At 44.7% G+C, this 15,534-nt stretch overlaps 1 protein-coding gene across 1 annotated transcript; it reads left to right on the top strand.

Annotated features, from left to right (window-relative positions):
• The first annotated feature begins 3,998 nt into the window (after positions 1–3,998).
• On the top strand, positions 3,999–5,459 carry LOC123134094 (syntaxin-124). The gene is made up of 2 exons (XM_044553437.1): positions 3,999–4,656; positions 4,729–5,459. Exons 1-2 carry the CDS (start codon positions 4,228–4,230, stop codon positions 5,215–5,217), a joined length of 918 nt encoding a protein of 305 aa, XP_044409372.1. The 5' UTR covers positions 3,999–4,227; the 3' UTR covers positions 5,218–5,459.
• Positions 5,460–15,534: the final 10,075 nt, after the last annotated feature.

Below are 15,534 nucleotides of genomic sequence, written 5' to 3'. Positions count from 1 at the left end.
TGACAGCTTATCTACATTCAACCAAACATGTCTGGCCTTGGTAGACAGGACCTTCTACTGTCCCGGAGCTGAACTAAACTGCGAGGAGATAAGTCATTATGTTTCATGGCTTGAGGATCTTCATACTGTCAAGACAAATTTTCTTCCTGCACTTAGAAATGTTAGTACTCAAAACGTGCGACCAATAGTGATGGTATTGAACTACAGTCACATCTATTTAGGAATGATGGTAAGATATTTACTAGTTGTCCTCAGTGCGTATTTTGCATACATAATTTTTTTGATAAACTTTCATTGCTAAGTATATTAATTAAATACTATACGATGTTCTTCAACAGGGACTCCCGATGACAGTTGTGCCTCAGGGGATCGAGACTAAAGGTCGCATATCAATTGTTAGCTTACGGCCAAGATATCCTGCATTGCACATAAATGCATTCAGGATTTCTAGAAGCAATGAATGCTTAATAGTGAAAGATTGAAGGAAAATTGTTAACAATCGCAGAGAAGTACTAGGGGGCAGCAATGAGAAGCGCAGCCTACGATTAGGAGATAGGTTCATCTGCATGCTCCAGTATGATCAATCAGGAGAGCTATACATGTTCTATGCTATTTTAGCAGAGAGAGTAACTAGCAGGAGTGATTTAGCTAGTTCATGCTGCTCTTAGTACTTGTCCTTTCATGTCCGTGTTCTTCGTTCCGAACTTAAGTGATTTGCTTTTGTGGTGTTATATATGAACGCTTATAATATCAGGACAATCATGTTGAACTCGATGATGTTTTTGCTTCTGGTACAAGTGAATGTTTCTTTTTTAAGCTAGTAGTGCTGGTGATTAGATAGCTAGCGATGGTAATGCATGACTATGATGATTAATATGATGATGATCGATGATGAGTTATTATATCATTTAATGAAAGAAACCGCATATTAGTTTCAGCTGGATATGGATCCTACCTAAGTGATCAAGTATATGCCATATCCGTATATATTATAGTTGATCAAGTATAATATGGATATGGCATATACTTGATCACTTAGCTAGCTAGCTATATATAGCTAGATATCCAATTAATGCATCCAGTCAAAACTAATCCGCGGTACTTTCACCTAATGATTTAACAACTCATTATAATGTAAAACTATCACTAAATTAAATTAAAAACAAAAAATTAAAGAAAAAAAATAAAAAAAACACCCAAACATTTAGTATCGGTTGGTGTTACCAACCGGTACTAATGCCCTACACGCAAACGGGCCTGGCTCGTGCCACGTGGTGGCACTTTAGCGCCGGTTCGTGACGAACCGGTACTAAAGGGAGGGGACCTTTAGTCCCCACTCTTTAGTGCCGGTTGGCGAACCGGCACTAAAGGCCGTCACGAACCGGCACTAAAGCCCAATTCTGCACTAGTGGGCGACGGGCGGCGACTCGGGTGGGCGCGGGCGAGAGGTTGGAGATGGGGAAAACTCCCTCCCGCGCTCCAGCCGGAACACAGGTGCGTGTTGGGGTAGTTTTCGCTCCCCAACCCTCACTTCTACAGTTTGGGAGGGGATTTGAGGGTTGGACCCTAATTTTTTTTGAGGATTTGAGGGTTAAGGAGTTCTAGTCTACGCATTTTTTCGCTCGCAAACTGTAAAAAAGGCGGTTATTTACAAGGGTTTGAGGGTTTGAAGGTACTACTAGTGATGCTCTTAGCCTACCCACTCGCATATCGTAAATGTATCCCCCTGCTCACTTTGTTCCTAGTCATCACCCCCAAAAGAGGCTAAGATGGACATTTTTCACGTGTGTTGTGCTGATTTGAAAGGGTGGTTTAAGCGGGATAGTACAAACATTAGGTTTCAGCCGTGTAGTAAAAAAACATTAGCCAAATACCCCTGCGTTTTATTCTAGTGGTTCAACGTAGTAAAACTTTAACAGAAATGTTAAACAACTCACGTTAGATTTTTAAGATTTCCTAGCGAATGCTCTATCCATCTTCAATCATGGCAGTACAACAAACACCTGAAATCCATAGACAACCTAGCGACAAGTACAAGCACTAAATTGAGAAGAAGGTGCGCTGCTGTCATCACCCCACCCTAGTCGGAGCCGGGCAAAACTTGTTGTAGTAGACACTCGGAAAGTCATCGTGTTAAGGCTGCATAGGACCAGCGCATAAGAACAACAACCACCGACGTTGAACAATAGCGTAGATCGGAAGGATCCAACGTGAAGACACACGAACATAGACGAACTATGATTAAATCCGAGCAAATCCACCAAGGATAGATCCGCCATGGACTCGCCCGCCGACAATATTAGACGCACCACCAGGATGGGGGCTAGGGCTGGACCAAAAGCTCGTAGCTAGCGAGCTTAGTAAACACTTGGTAGCTTGGCTGGTTAAACTCGTGGTTCGCTTCTTAATGAACAGAGCCAAGCATAGGTTTCAGCTCATTAAACTTAACGAGCTTAATGAGCGAGCTAACGAGTTTCATGATCAGCTCGTTAAGCTCGCTAATACAACATAGCAACTATTTGTATGTTATGTGGCAACATTTTTTGGCACCTCAAGTCCTCAACCTATCTATTCCATCTAATCGAGCCAACTTAGCACACAAGAGACAATAATTAGGATACCCACTCATGTGGTCACTTTTTTCTTCATAAAAACACATCATAAGTAAAGCAAAAGAAGGTAATGTCTATTAATGAGTACTCGCAAGCGCTCATGATCTTAATGAGCTATTAGTGAACAGAGTCGATCTAAGTTTTTTGCTCGTTAAGCTTAATGAACCGAGCCTTAATGAGCACGAGTTTAACGAGCCGAGTAGTTTGTTAATTCATCCCTAACGGGGGCTAAGCAGGAAGATCTTATTCAATCTTCAGGGAGCTGCCACCGTCTCGTCTTTCTGAGTAGGACATAAACCCTAATAAAACACAAAAAAATAATAATCAAAAAACGAAGCTCTCCCACCAGCAAGGCCCAGGATCCACCACGCCGCCATGACCCTAAGACCATCGAAGACGAGGCGGACCGGCGGCGGTGTCGGCGGGAGGCAGAGAAACCCCAGATTTTGTTTGGGGAATGAGGTGACTGCGCGAGACGTCTTTATAAATCGTCATGTTGTTGTAAGGGATTTGCCATGCTCTAACAAAATTGCCATGTAGTGCAAGAAAATGGCAGAAAAATGCAAACGTTGCGCACAGTAATTGTCATCTGTTCGATCGGGATCTGACGTCCCGAGGATGTTCGCTGAGATTGCTTAAAAAACCTGACATTCGCTGGTTAGTGGCTTCCTTTTAACGATAATGTTAAAAAGCTTACAACAGATTTTTAATTGTTTTGAGATTGAGATATGTTGTGTGGAGGAAATCCATAGGCAAAGGTAAGGAAAGATATGATGTGATTGCATACGTACAAGACATGAGTTGATTTTTTTTATCTCAAGAAATGTCTTCTCTAGCACTAATTGATATATGATATTTGCTTCATTAAGTCCTAATGTTGTTTCCCCGGTTCAGTGCATTTGCTTAGTATGGCTGAGTAGTGCAATACTTCATTAGATTTGGGCCATTTTTTCACACTTTATTTGTGCACATTATTTATAAAAAAAATCTTGTTATTCTAGCGAAACAGGAATGAGCCTGGCAACACGCGTCATCAACGATCTACTGGTAATGTCTCAATCGATGCTATATGCCTTTGAACTTGCATGGAGATTGATGCAAAATTTTCTTCTTAATTTTTTTTCTCTTTTTTATATAATATGTCGCTTGTCTCAGTCGACTAAGACGTAGCCGCACCCATAGACGTGCCTAAAAAGAGTAATTATGGAAGTGGTGCCACCGTGCGAGACATCCGGCCGTGCATGCCACACGTTGGCCTTGTCCCCGCGTTCCCCACACCAAGTCAACCCGGATGGACTTGTACCTCCGCACGTCCATTTCCGTTCCATTCCCTTGGATGCCAGAGAGGTCGTGTTCTTCTCCCCCCGCCAATTGGCACACCCTTCACCTGTCCTCATCTCTCGTTGCCACAGCCCCTGAATTTGTAATGCTGTGCTACACTTGTCGCCGCATTAGTTGCTCTCACGACGGACGAATTAATAATGCCATAAGCCGGCGGCGCCATTGCTCCTGTCCCCTATAGCTAGCTCGGTTTCTCGCCACACCGCCTCTGCTCTTTGCTCTCCTCCCGGTTGCGGGTTGCTCAGCGCCATTGAACTCTGCTTGGTGTTCCGAGATGAACGACCTCTTCTCGTCGAGCTCGTTCAAGAAGTATGCCGACCTGAAGGACCAGGTGGCGCTGGACGAGATGGAGGCCGGCGGCGGCGCCAACCTCGACATGTTCTTCGAGGACGTGGAGGGCGTCAAGGAGGACATCCGCGGCCTCGAGGCCATGCACCGCCGGCTGCAGTCGGTGAACGAGGAGAGCAAGACCGCACACGACGCCCGCGCCGTCAAGTCCCTCCGCGCCCGCATGGACGGCGACGTAGTGCAGGTCCTCCGCCGCGCTAAGGTCGTCAAGGCCAAGCTCGAGGCCCTCGATTGCGCCAACGCCGCCAGCCGCAAGCTCCCCGGCTGCGGTGCCGGCTCCTCCACCGACCGCACCCGCTCCTCCGTCGTCTCCGGCCTCGGCAACAAGCTCAAGGACCTCATGGACGACTTCCAGGTAAAACATTGAGTTTTCTTGGTTCATTGCCTCGCCCCGCGCGAGCCAGCTACCTGACCGGAGAGAGCGCAGGGCCTTCGGACGCGGATGGCGGCGGAGTACAAGGAGACGGTGGCGCGGCGATACTACACGGTGACGGGGGAGACGGCGGAGGAGAGCACGATCGATGCGCTCATCTCGTCGGGGGAGAGCGAGACGTTCCTGCAGAAGGCGATCCAGCGGGACCAAGGGCGCGGGCAGGTGATGGCCACGGTGTCGGAGATCCAGGAGCGGCACGACGCCGTGAAGGACATCGAGCGCAGCCTGCTGGAGCTGCACCAGGTGTTCCTGGACATGGCGGCGCTGGTGGAGGCGCAGGGCCACCAGCTCAACAACATCGAGACCCACGTCGCGCGCGCCAGCTCCTTCGTGATCAGGGGCACCGTGGAGCTCGAGTCCGCGCGCGTCTACCAGAAGAGCAGCCGCAAGTGGGCCTGCATCGCCGTCGTCGCCGGCGCCGTGCTCGTCCTCGTCATCGTGCTGCCGATACTCGTCAACCTCAAGCTCTTGAGCGGCAGATAGATTGCAGCATGGCGCGCGGTGAATTGATTGATCGATGACCTATCCGTTCGCCTCCATCGATCTCTTCTTCTGCGCTGCATGTTTTTGATGTATGTGTTGTCTAGTTCCTTTGGATTGAGATGGAGATTCTTTTATCATAGTTAGCCTTTCGATTTGATCTAAAAAATGAAAAAAACTTGTCATAGATCAGATCAGAAGTGTTACTTTAGGATGGTTATTATCTGTATATCAAAATATTTAAATTCCCTCTTGAGCCAGCCGGTTGTGGGAGAAGTATGGCCGGCCGGCATCCTTGTCGACTTTTTTTCGAACCGGGCTTTTCCCCAATCCATTACTTTCATAACGGAAATACAACGTCTTGGGAACTGAAACCAACAAGGCTAGAAAGAAAGAGGAAAAGCGAGTTCGGGGCAACATCAGGAAACCCACTATCTGCGCCTGTCATCAGGAACAACAGATCATGGGGCGAAAACCTGATGTCACCCAAAACCGCGCTAACGAACACCTACGGAAAGTATCACAGGTCTTACAGATAACACCATCAGACGCCAGGCCACAACCGCCATAACACCAAACATCCAAAAGAACTACCAGAACCCTCCTACCAAGGTCTAAGTGGCACCACCCAGGTCATCCAGCCTGGCTCCCAGGATGCATCAACGACTCTCCTTCTGCAAAACAAACACGCCAGCAACTTACTGAACAGGATCAGCAGCGCCTTCTTCCTCAGTTCTCGTCGCGCCCATCTTTAGCTGGAACTGGTGGGCCGCAAAGCAGCATCATCTGCGTAGTGTTCTCCCTCAGCATCTCCGCTCCTTTTTTCACCATCTCTCCCATCTCTGCTTTCTGGAGACCTGCCTAGTTTACCAAAAAAGCACAAGCTGTGAAAACAATCTCAAATGGGGAGTTAATCCATTTGAGTTCAAAAGTGGCTCGGTTCCTGGCCAGCCAAATAGCTCAACATATAGCAGCCAAGCCAACAGTGTAAATTTTGTCCACCCCAGGTAAGAAACTGTACATCCATGTATAATATTGCCAAACAGAATTGGGACAACAATCAGTTCCAAGCAAGGAACCCACGTTTCTCCACACCACCCTGGAGACAGGGCATAAAAAGAATAAGTGCTGAGCTGTTTCTAGTTGGTTACAGAACGAACAGCAAGGGGCCCCCGGCCATAATCTTTTTTTTCATATTGTCCCTGGTTAGGATGGCATTCTGCGCCATCTGCCATAAGAAAATTTGAATTTTAAGAGGTAGCTTTGCATTCCAAATTCATTTAAAGTTAGATCCTGCTATATCTTTTTCCAGCCAAGTATACATGGATTTAGTGGTATAATTGCCCGAACTGTCCCATTTCCAATAAACCTCATCTGGCCCATCACTAAGTTTAAGATTTAACACCTCATTGTTCATTTTTTCCCATTGTTTCAACATCTCAGGAGACATCCTCCTCCTAAAAGAGGAGATCTGATCCAGGCATTTAAACTGGTCAACATTACAGTTTTGTTCATTACAAGTCTCAAAGAGCAGTGGGAATCTGTCTTTAGAAGGAATTTTACCCTCCAGGCTATCCTGCCAGAGCCTAGCCACATCTCCCCTGTTCAAATTAATACCCCTTCCCATCATATAGAAGTCTTTCACTTTCAAAAGTGACTTCCAGCAAGGTGAGTCACTGGCTTTGTGTTTTACCATAGCAACCGAAGTTTTCTTAAGGTATTTAGCCTTAACTATATCTTGCCATAGTCCATTATTTTTCTCAAGCTTCCACCACCATTTCACTAAAAGACTAATATTCTGTTTCCTCAAGTCTTTAACACCCAAACCCCCTTTCTTTTTGGATCGACATATACGGCTCCATTTAACCATGTGGTAGCCTCTCTTTTTCTTATTGTTATGCCAGAAAAATTTCCTCCTGGGTTTGTCCCATTTTTCCAGGGTAGTCTTGTTCAGAAGAAATATAGACATGTAGAAAGTAGGAATGTGAGATAGCACAGAATTCACTTTGATCAGCCTTCCCCCCATGGATAGGATTTCACTAATCCAGTTTTCGCAGTGATCAATGAACTTGTCATCAACAAAGATCCAGTCACTGCATTTCAAGCCAGCATAACTCACAGGCATGCCTAGGTATTTGATAGGAAAGTTACCTATCTGGCAGTTAAACATCTCAGCATAGTTTTGCATAGTAGTATCATCAGCACGAATCAAAAATATTTCACTTTTCATAAAATTGATTTTTAGCCCGGACATGACTTCAAAGAGATATAGCAACAGCTTAATATTGAGAGCATTTCTAGGATTATCTTCGAAACATAGGATCGTGTCATCCGCATATTGCAAGATAGCCACCCCATTGGGTATCAAATCAGATGCTAATCCTTTGAACGGGCCATTTTGCTGAGCCTTTATCACCATTTTTGTCAAGCAGTCAGCGGCTAAGTTAAAGAGAAAAGGTGAGAATGGGTCACCCTGGCGCACCCCTTTCGAGCTTTGAAAATAGGGTCCTACCTCATCATTCAACTTCACACTTACTGTACCTCCTACCAGGATCTTCCTAACCCATTCAATCCATTGCGGATGGAACTCCCTCATCTTATGACAGTTTAATAAGAACTCCCAGTTAACTTTGTCGTAGGCCTTTTCGAAGTCTAGTTTCAACACCATCCCTGACTTTTTCTTACTGTAAGTATGGTGGAGAATCTCATGTAAAGATATGATTCCATCCATTATGTCTCTCTTTTTGATAAAAGCATTTTGATGCCTACTAAATAGGACATCAACAAAAGGCTCCAGTCTAATGTTAAGCACTTTAGTGATGAGCTTATAAATGCATCTCAGCAAGCATATGGGTCGAAACTGCTGAATTTTATTCGCCCCTACCACTTTGGGTAGTAACGTATGTTGGGGAACGTAGTAATTTCAAAAAAATTCCTACGTACACGCAAGATCATGGTGATGGCATAGCAACGAGAGGGGAGAGTGTTGTCCACGTACCCTCGTAGACCGTAAGCGGAAGCGTTATGACAACGCGGTTGATGTAGTCGTACGTCTTCACGATCCGACCGATCCAAGCACCGAACGTACGGCACCTCCGAGTTCAGCACACGTTCAGCTCGATGACGATCCTCGGGCTCCGATCTAGCAAAGCTTCGGGGATGAGTTCCGTCAGCACGACGGCGTGGTGACGATGATGATGCTCTACCGGCGCAGGGCTTCCCCTAAACTCCGCAACGATATGACCGAGGTGGAATATGGTGGAGGGGGGCACCGCACACGGCTAAGGAACGATCCGTAGATCAACTTGTGTGTCTATGGGGTGCCCCCTGCCCCCGTATATAAAGGAGGGAGGGGGGAGGCCGGCCGGCCCTTGTTGGGCGCGCCAGGAGGAGGAGTCATCCTCCTAGTAGGAGTAGGACTCCTCCTTTCCTACTCCTACTAGGAGGGGAAGGAAGGGGGAGAGGAGGGGAAGGAAAGAGGGGGGCGCCGCCCCCCCCCTCCTAGTCCAATTCGGACCAGAGGGACAGGGGGCGCGCGGCCCTTCCTGGCCGCCCCTCTCTCTTTCCACCAAGGCCCATGTGGCCCATTAACTCTCCGGGGGGTTCCGGTAACCCTCCGGCACTCCGGTTTTCTCCGAAATCACCCGGAACACTTCCGCTGTCCGAATATAGTCGTCCAATATATCTATCTTTATGTCTCGACCATTTTGAGACTCCTCGTCATGTCCGTGATCACATCCGGGACTCCGAACAAACTTCGGTACATCAAAACTTGTAAACTCATAATAAAACTGTCATCGTAACGTTAAGCGTGCGGACCCTACGGGTTCGAGAACTATGTAGACATGACCTAGAACTATTCTCGGTCAATAACCAATAGTGGAACCTGGATGCCCATATTGGTTCGTACATATTCTACGAAGATCTTTTATCGATCAAACCGCATAACAACATACGTTGTTCCCTTTGTCATCGGTATGTTACTTGCCCGAGATTTGATCGTCGGTATCCAATACCTAGTTCAATCTCGTTACCGGCAAGTCTCTTTACTCATTCCGTAATGCATCATCTCGTAACCAACTCATTTGGTCACATTGCTTGCAAGGCTTATAATGATGTGCATTACCGAGAGGGCCCAGAGATACCTCTCCGACAATCGGAGTGACAAAACCTAATCTCGAAATACGCCAACTCAACATGTACCTTCGGAGACACCTGTAGTACTCCTTTATAATCACCCAATTACATTGTGACGTTTGGTAGTACCCAAAGTGTTCCTCCGGTAAACGGGAGTTGCATAATTCTCATAGTTACAGGAACATGTATAAGTCATGAAGAAAGCAATAGCAATATACTAAATGATCAAGTGCTAGGCTAACAGAATGGGTCATGTCAATCACATCATTCTCCTAATGATGTGATCCCATTAATCAAATGACAACACATGTCTATGGTTAGGAAACATAACCATCTTTGATTAATGAGCTAGTCAAGTAGAGGCATACTAGTGACTATATGTTTGTCTATGTATTCACACATGTATCATGTTTCCGGTTAATACAATTCTAGCATGAATAATAAACATTTATCATGATATGAGGAAATAAATAATAATTTTATTATTGCCTCTAGGGCATATTTCCTTCAGTCTCCCACTTGCAGTAGAGTCAATAATCTAGATTACATAGTAATGATTCTAACACCCATGGAATCTTGGTGCTGATCATGTTTTGCTCGTGAGAGTGGCTTAGTCAACGGGTCTGCAATATTCAGATCCGTATGTATCTTGCAAATCTCTATGTCTCCCACTTGGACTTGGTCCCGAATGGAATTGAAGCGTCTCTTGATGTGCTTGGTCCTCTTGTGAAATCTGGATTCCTTTGCCAAGGCAATTGCACCAGTATTGTCACAGAAGATCTTCATTGGTCCCGATGCACTAGGTATGACACCTAGATCAGAAATGAACTCCTTCATCCAGACTCCTTCATTTGCTGCTTCCGAAGCAGCTATGTACTCCGCTTCACATGTAGATCCCGCCACGACGCTTTGTTTAGAACTGCACCAACTTACAGCTCCACCGTTTAATAAAAACACGTATCCGGTTTGCGATTTAGAATCGTCTGGATCAGTGTCAAAGCTTGCATCGACGTAACCATTTACGACTAGCTCTTTGTCACCTCCATATACGAGAAACATATCCTTAGTCCTTTTCAGGTATTTCAGGATGTTCTTGACCGATGTCCAGTGATCCACTCCCGGATTACTTTGGTACCTTCCTGCCAAGCTTATTGCTAAGCATACGTCAGGTCTGGTACACAGCATTGTATACATGATAGAGCCTATGGCTGAAGCATAGGGAACATCTTTCATTTTTCTCTCTATCTTCTGTTGTGGTTGGGCATTGAGTTTGACTCAACTTCACACCTTGTAGTACGGGCAAGAACCCTTTCTTTGCCTGATCCATTTTGAACTTTTTCAAAATTTTATCAAGGTATGTGCTTTGTGAAAGTCCTATCAAGCGTCTTGATCTATCTCTATAGTTCTTGATGCCCAATATGTAAGCAGCTTCACCGAGGTCTTTCATTGAAAAACTTTTATTCAAGTATCCCTTCATGCTATCCAGAAATTCTATATCATTTCCAATTAATAATATGTCATCTATATATAATATCAGAAATGCTACAGAGCTCCCACTCACTTTCTTGTAAATACAGGCTTCTCCAAAAGTCTGTATAAAATCATATGCTTTGATCACACTATCAAAGCGTTTATTCCAACTCCGAGATGGTTGCACCAGTCCATAAATGGAACGCTGGAGCTTGCACACTTTGTTAGCACCTTTTGGATCAACAAAACCTTCTGGCTGCATCATATACAACTCTTCTTCCAGAAATCCATTCAAGAATGCAGTTTTGACATCCATTTGCCAAATTTCATAATCATAAAATGCAGCAATAGCTAACATGATTCGGACAGACTTAAGCATCGCTACGGGTGAGAAAATCTCATCGTAGTCAACTCCTTGAACTTGTCGAAAACCTTTCGCAACAAGTCGAGCTTTATAGATAGTTACATTACCATCAGCGTTAGTCTTCTTCTTAAAGATTCATTTATTCTCAATTGCTTGCCGATCTTCGGGCAAGTCAACCAAACTCCATACTTTGTTTTCATACATGGATCCCATCTCAGATTTCATGGCCTCTAGCCATTTTGTGGAATCTGGGCTCATCATCGCTTCCTCATAGTTCGTAGGTTCATCATGGTCAAGCAACATGACTTCCAGAATTGGATTACCGTACCACTCTGGTGCAGATCTTATTCTGGTAGACCTACGAGGTTCAGTAGAAACTTGATCTGAAGTTTCATGATCAATATCATTAGCTTCCTCACTAATTGGTGTAGTTGTCACAGGAACCTATTCTTGTGATGAACTACTTTCCAATAAGGGAGTAGATACAGTTATCTCATCAAGTTCTACTTTCCTCCCACTCACTTCTTTCGAGAGAAACTCCTTCTCTAGAAAGGATCCAATTTTAGCAACGAAAATCTTGCCTTCAGATCTGTGATAGAAGGTGTACCCAATAGTCTTTTTTGGGTATCCTATGAAGACACATTTCTCCGATTTGGGTTCGAGCTTATCTGGTTGAAGTTTCTTCACATAAGCATCGCAGCCCCAAACTTTAAGAAACGACAAATTTGGTTTCTTGCCAAACCACAGTTCATAAGGCGGCGTCTCAACGGATTTTGATGGTGCCCTATTTAACGTGAATGCGACCGTCTCTAAAGCATAACCCCAAAACGATAGCGGTAAATCAGTAAGAGACATCATAGATCGCACCATATCTAGTAAAGTACGATTACGACGTTCGGACACACCATTTCGTTGTGGTGTTCCGGGTGGCGTGAGTTGCGAAACTATTCTGCATTGTTTCAAGTGTAGACCAAACTCGTAACTCAAATATTCTCCTCCACGATCAGATCGTAGAAATTTTATTTTCTTGTTACGATGATTTTCCACTTCACTCTTAAATTCTTTGAACTTTTCAAATGTTTCAGACTTGTGTTTCATCAAGTAGATATACCCATATCTGCTCAAATTATCTGTGAAGGTGAGAAAATAACGATACCCGCCGCGAGCATCAACATTCATTGGACCACAAACATCAGTATGTATGATTTCCAACAAATCAGTTGCTCGCTCCATAGTTCTGGAGAACGGCGTTTTAGTCATCTTGCCCATGAGGCACGGTTCGCAAGTACCAAGTGATTTATAATCAAGTGATTCCAAAAGCCCATCAGTATGGAGTTTCTACGTGCGCTTTACACTGATATGACCTAAACGGCAGTGCCACAAATAAGCTGCACTATCGTTATCAACTCTGCATCTTTTGGTTTCAACACTATGAATATGTGTATTACTACTATCAAGATTCAATAAAAATAGACCACTTTTCAAGGGTGCATGACCATAAAAGATATTACTCATATAAATAGAATAACCATTATTCTTTGATTTAAATGAATAACCGTCTCGCATCAAACAAGATCCAGATATAATGTTCATACTCAACGCTGGCACCAAATAACAGTTACTTAGGTCTAAAACTAATCCCGATGGTAGATGTAGAGGTAGCGTGCCGACTGCGATCACATCGACTTTGGAACCATTTCCCACGCGCATCGTCACCTCATCCTTAGCCAATCTTCGCTTAATTTGTAGTCCCTGTTTCGAGTTGCAAATATTAGCAACAGAACCAGTATCAAATACACAGGTGCTACTGCGAGCATTAGTAATGTACACATCAATAACATGTTTATCACATATACCTTTGTTCTCTTTGCCATCCTTCTTATCCGCCAAATACTTGGGGCAGTTCCGCTTCCAGTGTCCTGTCTGCTTGCAGTAGAAGCACTCAGTTTCAGGTTTAGGTCCAGACTTGGGTTTCTTTTCTTGAGCAGCAACTTGCTTGCTGTTTGTTTTGAAGTTCCCCTTCTTGTTCCCTTTGCCCTTTTTCTTGAAACTGGTGGTCTTGTTAACCATCAACACTTGATGCTCCTTTTTAATTTCTACCTCCGCGGCTTTTAGCATCGCGAAGAGCTCGGGAATAGTCTTGTTCATCCCTTGCATATTATAGTTCATCACGAAGCTCTTGTAGCTTGGTGGCAGTGATTGAAGAATTCTGTCAATGACATTATCATCAGGAAGATTAACTCCCAGTTGAATCAAGTGATTATTATACCCAGACATTTTGAGTATATGTTCACTGACAGAACTATTCTCCTCCATCTTGCAGCTATAGAACTTATTGGAGACTTCATATCTCTCAATCCGGGCATTTGCTTGAAATATTAACTTCAACTCCTGGAACATCTCATATGCTCCATGACGTTCAAAACGTCGTTGAAGACCCGGTTCTAAGCCGTAAAGCATGACACACTGAACTATCGAGTAGTCATCAGCTTTGCTCTGCCAGACGTTCTTAACGTCGTCAGTTGCATCAGCAGCAGGCCTGGCACCCAGCGGTGCTTCCAGGACGTAACTTTTCTGTGCAGCAATGAGGATAATCCTCAGGTTACGGACCCAGTCCGTGTAATTGCTACCATCATCTTTCAATTTTGCTTTCTCAAGGAACGCATTAAAATTCAACGGAACAACAACACGAGCCATCTATCTACAAACAAACATAGACAAGCAAGATACTATCAGGTACTAAGTTCATGATAAATTTAAGATCAATTAATCATATTACTTAAGAACTCCCACTTAGACAGACATCTCTCTAGTCATCTAAGTGATCACGTGATCCAAATCAACTAAACCATGTCCGATCATCACGTGAGATGGAGTAGTTTCAATGGTGAACATCACTATGTTGATCATATCTACTATATGATTCACGTTCGACCTTTCGGTCTCCGTGTTCCGAGGCCATATCTGTATATGCTAGGCTCGTCAAGTATGACCTGAGTATTTCGTGTGTGCAACTGTTTTGCACCCGTTGTATTTGAACGTAGAGCCTGTCACACCCGATCATCACGTGGTGTCTCAGCACGAAGAACTTTCGCAACGGTGCATACTCAGGGAGAACACTTCTTGATTATTAGTGAGAAATCATCTTAAAATGCTACCGTCAATCAAAGCAAGATAAGATGATGCATAAAGGATAAACATCACATGCAATCAATATAAGTGATATGATATGGCCATCATCATCTTGTGCTTGTGATCTCTATCTCCGAAGCATCGTCATGATCACCATCGTCACCGGCGCGACACCTTGATCTTCATCGTAGCATCGTTGTCGTCTCGCCAACTATTGCTTCTACGACTATCGCTACCGCTTAGTGATAAAGTAAAGCAATTACAGGGCGTTTGCATTTCATACAATAAAGCGACAACCATATGGCTCCTGCCAGTTGCCGATAACTTCGGTTACAAAACATGATCATCTCATACAATAAAATATAGCATCACGTCTTGACCATATCACATCACAACATGCCCTGCAAAAACAAGTTAGACGTTCTCTACTTTGTTGTTGCAAATTTTACGTGGCTGCTACGGGCTTAGCAAGAACCGTTCTTACCTACGCATCAAAAACTACAACGATAGTTTGTCAAGTTGGTGTTGTTTTAACCTTCGCAAGGACCGGGCGTAGCCACACTCGATTCAGCTAAAGTGAGAGAGACAGACACCCGCCGATCACCTTTAAGCAACGAGTGCTCGTAGCGGTGAAACCAGTCTCGCGTAAGCGTACGCGTAATGTCGGTCTGGGCCGCTTCATCTCACAATACCGCCGAACCAAAGTATGACATGCTGGTAAGCAGTATGACTTATATCGCCCACAACTCACTTGTGTTCTACTCGTGCATATAACATCAACGCATAAAACCAGGCTCGGATGCCACTGTTGGGGAACGTAGTAATTCCAAAAAAATTACTACGTACACGCAAGATCATGGTGATGGCATAGCAACGAGAGGGGAGAGTGTTGTCCACGTACCCTCGTAGACCGTAAGCTGAAGCGTTATGACAACGCGGTTGATGTAGTCGTACGTCTTCACGATCCGACCGATCCAAGCACCGAACGTACGGCACCTCCGAGTTCAGCACACGTTCAGCTCGATGACGATCCTCGGGCTCCGATCCAGCAAAGCTTCGGGGATGAGTTCCGTCAGCACGACGGCGTGGTGACGATGATGATGCTATACCGGCGCAGGGCTTCGCCTAAACTCCGCAACGATATGACCGAGGTGGAATATGGTGGAGGGCGACACCGCACACGGCTAAGGAACGATCTGTAGATCAACTTGTGTGTC

The sequence above is a fragment of the Triticum aestivum genome, chromosome 6B, assembly GCF_018294505.1.
Source record: "Triticum aestivum cultivar Chinese Spring chromosome 6B, IWGSC CS RefSeq v2.1, whole genome shotgun sequence".
Taxonomy (NCBI): Eukaryota; Viridiplantae; Streptophyta; class Magnoliopsida; order Poales; family Poaceae; genus Triticum; species Triticum aestivum.
Note: the sequence above shows the minus strand (reverse complement) of the source record. Positions and strands in the feature narration are given on the sequence as shown.

Excerpts from the sequence above, each read along its gene's own strand:
- LOC123134094 (XM_044553437.1), top strand. The coding sequence starts at position 4,228 with ATGAACGACCTCTTCTCGTCGAGCTCGTTCAAGAAGTATGCCGACCTG. Across the intron at positions 4,657-4,728 it reads ACCTCATGGACGACTTCCAG|GGCCTTCGGACGCGGATGGC; the intron begins GTAAAACATTGA and ends GAGAGAGCGCAG.